The sequence below is a fragment of the Crocuta crocuta genome, unplaced genomic scaffold (genome assembly GCF_008692635.1).
Source record: "Crocuta crocuta isolate KB4526 unplaced genomic scaffold, BGI_CrCroc_1.0 scaffold31, whole genome shotgun sequence".
Classification (NCBI taxonomy): Eukaryota; Metazoa; Chordata; class Mammalia; order Carnivora; family Hyaenidae; genus Crocuta; species Crocuta crocuta.
This window is the reverse complement of record NW_027528362.1, coordinates 13,307,284-13,316,319: the sequence shown is the minus strand read 5'-3', so window position 1 is coordinate 13,316,319 and position 9,036 is coordinate 13,307,284. Positions and strand designations below refer to the sequence as shown.

Below are 9,036 nucleotides of genomic sequence, written 5' to 3'. Positions count from 1 at the left end.
GGAAGCAGAGCGCCAGGGAAAATGTGAGGCACCACGCGGATGCACGCGACGCCAGCACCGGGAAAGACTGGTCTTTCTGCGGGACACGTGCCACCACTGGTCTCCCTAGAATCTGGGAGAAAGGACACAGTGCCAGTTACCAAGTCACCTTACAAGGTTTTATAGACCGTGGGGACGGGGATGTGTGCCGCTCACCTCCTCAGACTGAGGTGGGAGCTCGGAGGGAAGGGGCACCGTCAGGGGGCGATCCACCTGCTCCCAGCGCGGCTGCGTCTTCCCAGAACGNTAGCTTCTGTCACTCTTGTGGCAAGCCACTCGTGTAAGGACCCCGGGGGACCTTATCCCTATCCACCCACGAGGGCGTCACTGAGCAGCTTCGAGGATGTGCAGCCCGCCTTCGGCAGAGAGTAGAAAGGCCCTAACGGTGCCGGCTCTTCCTTCCCCTTCCTTCCCTACAGCCTTTTCCTAGTGGGACTTAGCTTCAGGGATTCCCAAACCACAGACTTTAAGGCAAACAGGATTTTTCCAACATCAAAAATTTAAACCAGAATAGAAGAGGGGCACCTGGGTGGCTCAGCTGATTAGGCACCTGACTCCTGATTTTGGCTCCGGTCATGATCTCACGGTTCGCAAGTTCGAGTCGTGTCGGGCTCTGTGCTGCAAGCGTGGAGCCTGCTTCTTGGGATTCTCTCTCTCTCCCCCCGCCCCCGCCCCCGTGGTCTCGCTCTCAAACTTAAAAAAAAAGTTAAGTCAAAAGCATAAAGGTAACGTGCACTAAGAAACGACACAAAACACCACATCACAGAAGATAAAGTGATGTCATAACTTGAGAGTCAGTTTAATAATTGCAGCGACGTAGCAGGAACAGCCAATGCCAGGCTCTGAGGCATTTACAGGACGTGGCCCCACAACTGTCACCAGGGACGCTGTGTGTCCTACAGAGAACTGGGGCGGGAGGGCGGCGGCAGGCGCACACAGCCGGAGGCGCCCCACGTCCCAGGAGCAGAGGCCGGTCTCTGGCCCACACCGCGACATCGTGCAGGCCTGCCAGTGCGTCGTGTCCTCGCCCTTGCGGTAAACGGGGCCCTTTAGCCCCCCGGCCAGACCCCCGCCCCTTGGAAGGTCGGAGAGATAAGCAACCTATTTACAACAGGGAAGGTTTGTAGAAAGAGCTGCTCTCGGATGCATTTTCTCTGCTCCCGAAAAAGCTTAAATCCCGGATCTGCGGGAGAGGAGGGAACACGCCCCCCTTAGGGCGGGGACGGGGAAGAAACAAGTGTCGTCACTCAAGGCTCCGGTCCTGGGATGCTGCCAGCAACAGCGCCCCTCAGAAGCAGGTGGGGAGAGCGGCGATGGGGGCCGTCCCTGAGTTCGAGGCCGCACGCCTGGGCCGCACGGTCTTCTGCGTCACCAAAGCCCACTGTGAAACAGGGCTTACCAAACAAGGCCCCTGCCAGCCCCAGCACTAACAAACGCCAAGGGCACGAAGTTGGCAATTCTACTGGAAAGGCCACACGTGGGCGGGTCAATGCTGAGCCACAGACCCACCTGCCGGGCACGTGGCCAGGAGGGCCCAGCACAAGCCGGTGCCCTCCGGCAGATGGGGGCGCGGGGCACAGCGCTCTGCAAGGGCCTGGGTGAGCAGAGAGCCGAGTTCCAAAGCCACCCAGTTCAAAGGCACCAGAAGATCCCGATGCCCTTACAGGGTGGCTTGACCCACAGATCGCGAGGCCCACGTCACACCTGAGGCCACGTGGGTATTTCTGAGAAGTCTGTAACGCAGAGGTACTGCTTCTGTTTTGAAAGACCGAACACCCGTTCTGTGAAAAGGTTTCTCTCGATTTAAAGCCAACCTCTTGAGAAGAGGGGAGCAGAGAGCAGTTCCCGTAACGCGCGCGTCCTGCCTCCGCGGTCGCGGTTCCCACCCAGGGGCCCTGAGGCTCCCGCGTCCCTGCCCAGAGAGCTGCAGGCCGACAGGNGGGGACTGGCCCACATTTACACTTGGATCACTGTAGGCGGGATTTATATTGCTTTATTCTCACTGAAAGAAGGAAACATTTCTTTTTCCCAGTGAGGACTGAAGGCTTGCTGCATGCTGCTGGTGAACAGAGCTCAAAGTGGCCTGACAACGAACTCCCAACCGCCACGGGCCACGCCAGCCCACAGCATCCCCGGCGTGCCTTCGTCGGCCTCAGGGATACGTAATAAATAATACAGTTTATTTACAGGTTCTCGTGAAGCTTTCTCTCGTGGGGAAGACACAACGGTGCGCTGTCAGGGTACTGAACCAGCCTGCGTGAGAAGTCTGCTCTCCCCAGTGCAGCGAACGCTCTCCCGAGGCAGCCGGGCACCGCGGCGTGCGGGGACCTCCTGGGAAGCCGAGTCTCCCTCCCTCAGCCCGGGCACCACGCGCAGGTCCACCGCATATCGGTGACGCGATTCTGCTTCAACAGAGACTTCCGAGGGTGTTAAAGTATCTTTGCAGACGTGAGTAAGGCTAACTAGGCTGCCAGAGCGGAGGCACGCGGGGACTCGAGAGAGCAAACCAGGCGTCTGGTGAGCGACCTCGCACCCCGCCTTCCGGGGGCACACCTGTTCACGGGGCCAGAAAGGTTAGTGGGAAGGGAAGGGGGGCGGGGGGGGAGTTCTGGACGGGCAATCAGCCCGGATGGGACCAGCATGGATGTGCCTTCAAAATGGGAGTATTTACAAGAAACAAGTGTAATCATATATATTCAATAAAAGCCTGAAACACCAGGATTTGTAGTCACTGCACTTATTGCAAAATGAGGTAATTGAGATGTTAACAGAGTAAAATTACTGCGGTCCTGCCCTCAGGGTCTACACCTCATGCGTGGGTTCTTCAGGGACAGTGCGACCGTTCCTGTCTGCGTGACCAACTCCAGCATTCCCACACACGGAACGGAGACGACTGCTGTCCGGCCCGGCCCCGGGGCCCCGCGCGCTCCCCTGGGCCCCGTCTCCTCGCTGGTCTCAGCGAAGAGGCAAGGGCGCTCCTCACAGGTTGGTCTCGTCCCAGGCAGGGTCGTTCATGTTCTTCAGAACTTTCCTCACCAGCTTTTCCAGGTCCTTGCGGGCTCTCTGCTCTTCCTCCAGAGATTTCTTCATCTTCTTGTTATCCTGCAAACGAAGCAGACCATGGGGCGCGGGTGCACAGGAGGGCCCGTCCCAGGCTCGCGTCCGGCACGTTCACCAGGACCGTCCGGACACGGGCACAGACGCTCCTGGCAGCCGACACCCATCGCTGTCCATCAGGACAACCTCCGCCCGACAGAGCGCAAGGCAACGGCTACAAGTGACGAAAGGACCCTCGTCTGTGACCATCTTACAATCTTGGATTAAACAACGGCGGCGGCAGCTGACGGGTCCGCTCCCGCGCCCCGACCCCATCGCTCCCAAACACGCACACAGACGGACCCGCTGCCGAGCTCTCTCGAGGTCGGAGCAGAGGCACCGGGAGCCGCGGCCCAGCCGCCACCTCCCGCGCAGGGCTCACTGGGCTCCTTGGAGACCAGAGCCGTCGTGCAGGGAGCTCTCCACAGATACACAAAATATGCTCACTTAACCAGGTCACCTGACTTCTTAAGAACAAGAACTGTGAGTTACACCAGCAAGTGGCAAAGATTAATCAAGGTAGGGTGTTTAGGTATTTTAAATGATTATTCCAACAGGACCTGAGACGACTTATGACGGAAACTGTACAGGAAAAAATTTAAACAGGTCACATCAAGAAGTTCATCTCCTGGGGCGCCTGGGTGGCTCAGTCCATTGAGCGTCCGAATTTGGCTCAGGTCATGACCTCACAGTTCGTGGGTTCGAGCCCCGCATCGGGCTCTGTGCAGACAGTGTGGCCCTCTCTCCTCCTCCACTCTGCCCCTCCCCTGCTCTCTCCCAAAATAAATATTTTAAAAAATACTTTAAAAAATTCATTTTTCCTGGTCTGTGCCAGGGAGGCACAGGAGACCAAACTCACCTGCCGGAATTCTAAGAGAGAGGACCTCTCCCCTCTGTGTTACTTTGCGCTCGGACAAATGGCCTCAAGTTTCATGTGTTTTCCCCTTTCCCTCCCTTAAAAACAAGATTAGCAGGCCGCCTATGACTCACCTGTCTTAACTCCTGGACTTCATCCTTTAATGCGTAGACAGTATCCACGAGGCTCCTGAAACAGAGCAGGATGAACACAGGATGAACACACACCTGAATGAGGGCAGGAGCGAGGACACGCAGAAGCTCTTTACTGGAGGCACGACAGCCTCCTCAGAAAATATCCAAATCCGTGCACTTCACGACAGCCTGCTCGAAGCTAATGCCAATCGATCAAGGGCACCGGCTCCAGTGCCCCGGCCGCCCGCCCCCTCCCCACTCCCACGTGCCCACTTTGAAAGGCGGGGACGTAGCTTACTTTTCTTCTATCACTGTCTGACCATTACTCTTAGTTTCTTCAACTATGATTTTCTCTTCCTCTGGAAGCAAAACTTGGGGAGCAGATTCTTTGCGTGAACCTAGATCATCAAAAACACAAAAACAAAAGCAAAGCCCGCAGGTGAACACGATGGAACTCGACACCCAACTCTACAACTCTATGTAAACGTTAACACGAAATCCAAGGACCGTACATTAAAAATTCTCTACGTAAAATAGGAAATGGCGACTTTTGCCAGTTTTCTCCACTTCTGTCTAGCAAGCCCAGTCCTTCTCATGCCGAAAGCATCGTAGAGGAAAGAAGCAGTAGCCTTCTGGCGATTTATTAAGCTTCAGTTCCTGAGTTGGGATTAGGGATCTTTTAAATCCTGAAATCTTCCACAGCTAGTAAGTTAAAGGTTCTGACCACAGTGCACTGGACATTTTGGAATAAATATCAAAAAAATTTGAGGGGACTATCGGAATCAATCTAATTGTGAGCCGTCTTGTTCTGGGCATCTTAGACACGAATCAGACGGTGGTACGTGTACACAGGGTGCTTATAAATGCATATAACTAGTGAAACATTTAACTCTACAGCGACAGTTAAAAATAAAGATTAGGGCACGAAGTTTAGAAAAAGTGAGGTTTATTACTTCTTGCATAAAAACCTTATTCTCCGTTCCCTAGAACATAAACATTTTTCCAAACAAAAGGTGGTAAAAACCACAGACGACGCTGGAGGGAAGCTAGTGCCACTGATCCAGTGCGCAGCCCTGCAGCTGAACTGGGCCCCGTCTTGGTGCGCGCCTGCTACAAAATGGGTACTTTCGGAACTGGGAAGCCCAGCTTTTCAACAGGTCAGAAAAGAGACTCAAATTTTAAGGGCGCAACAAAAAAAAAGCCTTGAGATTCTATTTTCTTACATACAGCACTGTAACATTTATACTTTCGAAAAATGTCAGGTACAAATTTGAGGGAAGAACACAGAACACAAACAGTTGCAAAATTTCTTCAATAAAAACAGTATGTTAGGCATGCCCGGGGGACTCCGCCAGTTGAGCATCCGACTCTTGGTTTCGGCTCAGTGGGTTTGAGCCCTGGGCTCTGTGCTGACGGCGTGGAGGCTGCTTTAATTCTCTCGCTCTCTCTGTCCCTCCCCTGCTCACACGGTCTCTACCTCCCTCAAAAATAAAAATAAACTAAAAAAAACCCCAAAAAACATGAAAACAATACACTTGATATTTGTTATGTGCTAATTACGGAGCTGCTGGCACAACTTGCTTCTTCCCGGTTCACCTGTAGCCCACCTTCCTACAAGTTCATCAAAGTGCGGGCCGGCTGGCTGTGTGCCAGCCGTCAGGGAACCTTCAGTAGAACACCCACGCGGCAGGACAGGATCGATCCACCAGCATTTCAGTGTCAGCTCACGGTCCTCCGAGCAAGAATTACCCTCATCAGAGCTCGACGGCAAGGGTGCTCACGGGAGGATCCTGCCGTGCGGGGTCTCCTATATTGTTTCCACGGCAGCAGGCCGCAGGAAGGAGGTGGGAGTTTGCCGGCCACGGGGCCTTGGCCGTACTGCCTGCCGCCTTCTGTCGCTCGGTCCCACTGCAGACGCTGGGAAGGGCACCGAATGCAAGCACGCTGTGCAACTGCGACAGCAGCAACTGAACTCAACCAGGACGCAGGCATCTTCCTCCTCTGTCATCTCAAGCAGAAGACGGACTCCAGGCAGGCGGGAACTGTTCTGGGCCACACGGCACGAGCTTCAACACACAAGCACGTTTTTGTACCAAGAAAGGGCGGGCCTTCGGGGGCTGAGCACTTCGGTACTCTAGCCAGAGCGCAGAGAGCTTGGGCACAAGCCACAGCTGGCATCGGCACTACTTCGGGATGACCGCCTGACCTGCCTCCCTGCTCACACCGCGCTGCACGCCTGGAGCCTGCACCCCCCTGGCTGTGCCGCACCCCTCACCGCCGGGCCGCCCGCCACCCTGTCACGGTTCCCCACCGCAAGGGAAGCTGCTCTTCAGAGACGGTGACATCTTCCAGACGTGGTCCCTGAGGGTCTGTTAAAGACATCGCTGTGCTGATGACAATCCGCCTCCTGGAGTATCGCCTGCTCCTGGCACCACGGCTCCGCGAGGGGCTGCGGGCGTATCTTCTAGGCCCTTCGGGGCCAAACAGAAGCTGAGCGGCACCAGCCAAGGGACAGATTCTGAAGGCGGTGCGACACCCTGCGCTGAGGATGATGTCCCGCACTGGGGACGCAGCTGCAGCAGGACGCACATGAGCACTGGGAAGGCTCGTTTCTGTGCTACTTTCCCCACAAAAACTGAAAAGGATTCATAAAAACTCAATGTGCGTACCGCATGCGTGGAAAACCAATGGCTTCAGTGAATTCTGCTGTGAAGAGACGTCATCAGAAACTCAGCTGCCTGCTGAGCGTGCCTGCTGCCACCTGCTCTGAGTCATGTCTGGTCAAAAGCAGGTGCCGGCTGGAAACACGCTTCCTCGCGTGCACTCGCTAACGACACACAGGATGCAGAGTCCGTGTGGTGGCGTTTCTCTCTCCAGGCACTTTTACGTCTCCCAGCTTCCTGGGCAGCCGCTCCCAGAAGGCGTAACCGACACTTCCAGGTTCAGACAGCAGGAGAGACAAGGGCTGCGTCACAGGGACACGGGCCCGACAGCAGGCGCGGTCCCCTCCGCTGAGCACCAGGACAAGCAAACCTTCCGTTACGTAACGTAGCTACACCAGTGGACCGAGCCCGTGAGAACTGGTACGGGGCTCACACGTACATGATGGTTATTTTTGGAAATATGCTGAAAGCACACTGGACTTCATTATAAAAACTTAATCTGAGAATGTGTTCTGGGCAGAACGTACTAACTGCTTGATTCCTGACAGATGCTAGTGTGAAAAATGCCACGTACGGATCAGAGAGTGAGCCAGGAGGCACATAAATGAAGATTCCCTACTAGCCTGCAGAGAAATCTAGGGATGCTACTAACCTGCCCAGTTTCCATGTAATACTTTTCTAAAGGGACAGAAAATTTAGTCTTCCAGAAAGTTAAACAATAATATTCTCCAGCCAGGTTTATAACTACGTTTGTTCTATAGAAACAGCCAAATTCTCCCAAGCAGATTTAACATCTCAAAAATTACTCAAGTATTTTTAGATGGATCACAATGTCTTCCCTGAATTACTTAGTCTGGAAAAATAACAGAACTCACAAAGAATGTTCTGTCACTTTATTTAAAACCCTCTCGGGGGCTGAGACACAGGTAAATGGGCTCACGATGGCTGCAGCACATTTGAGTCTGCATTTCCCAAACTGTGTGCTTCCCGGAGGTTAAGGGGATATGGGCACAGACGGTACTGACTCCATGCTGTCCCCACCCACACCATGACCTCCCTCTGGGCTACTGCGCCGGGCCAGGCCCCCGGGGGTGATGTGTGCTTTGAGCAAAGCAGACAAGCTTCTCCCCATCCCCCGCCCCTCTACCCTGACCAGCGCACAAGTGGCAACATGAGGTCCTCTGCTCCATACGACCTGCAGACAGAGGTCTGGGCTCCTCGGAGGAACCGTCCAGCATCCCGTCAGTGAGGGAGGAACCGTCCAGCACCCCGTCAGTGAGGGGGTTCCCCTGTGGACGAAAGTCTGGGCTACTTGGAGGAGCCATCCAGCACCCCGTCAGGAGGGAGGAGCCATCCAGCACCCCGTCAGTGAGGGAGAAGCCGTCCAGCACCCCATCAGTGAGGGAGGAGCCGTCCAGCACCCTGTCAGGAGGGAGGAGCCGTCCAGCACCCCGTCAGTGAGGGATGAGTCATCCAGCACCCCGTCAGGAGGGAGGAGCCGTCCAGCACCCCGTCAGTAAGGGAGAAGCCGTCCAGCACCCCATCAGTGAGGGAGGAGCCATCCAGCACCCCGTCAGGAGGGAGGAGCCGTCCAGCACCCCGTCAGTGAGGGAGAAGCCGTCCAGCACCCCATCAGTGAGGGAGGAACCGTCCAGCACCCCGTCAGGAGGGAGGAGCCGTCCAGCGCCCCGTCAGTGAGGGAGGAGCCATCCAGCACCCCGTCAGTGAGGGGGTCCCCAGTGCTCTGTGTAAATGGCGTGGAATCGCCTGCTTCCTCTTCCAGTCTCAAAGTGCCTTCTCAGTTTGGGGAACACTTTGTCGTCCCTCCCCCATGTGACCCGGGGTTTCTGCCACATGTCATTTTGAAAACTGCTGACTACTATATCCCCTTCTGGAAAGGTCCGCAGGAAGCAGGCAGCGTGCTGAAGGTTTGCAGAAGGTCTGCAGTAAAAATACCTACTTCCTCTAACTCAGCATGCCCTAAGGTCATCAGAGTGCAGAAGCATCGCAGGTCTCTGAGCCACGGTGCCCCCCGCACGGGTGGTGCTGGCCCGCCCCTAGGCCTGTCTGCCTCTGTAATCACATGCCTGCTGTCCAGTACAGGCGTGAAGATAATGACGTGACTATTTACACTTAGCACCAACCCAGCGTTTCTCCAACTGGATGACACCCGTGAACTCGGGTGCAGCTGCCTGGGCTGTGGCCACGGACACCCACCCACCCACGGGCCACGGCAGCTGCACGCTGC

The 9,036-nt window shown here is 55.4% G+C and overlaps 1 protein-coding gene across 2 annotated transcripts in view; it reads right to left on the bottom strand.

Moving 5' to 3' along the window:
• Positions 1-2,012: 2,012 nt before the first annotated feature.
• ARHGEF7 (Rho guanine nucleotide exchange factor 7) overlaps positions 2,013-9,036 on the bottom strand; it is a 74,598-nt gene continuing 67,574 nt past the window's right edge. For both annotated transcript variants that reach the window (XM_077753913.1, XM_077753914.1), the window contains 3 exons: positions 4,424-4,523; positions 4,126-4,180; positions 2,013-3,141 (listed from right to left, as the gene is read on the bottom strand). In XM_077753913.1, coding sequence (XP_077610039.1) covers positions 3,019-3,141; positions 4,126-4,180; positions 4,424-4,523 — 278 coding nt within the window. In that variant the 3' untranslated portion in view covers positions 2,013-3,018. The remainder of the gene's footprint in view (positions 3,142-4,125; positions 4,181-4,423; positions 4,524-9,036) is intronic.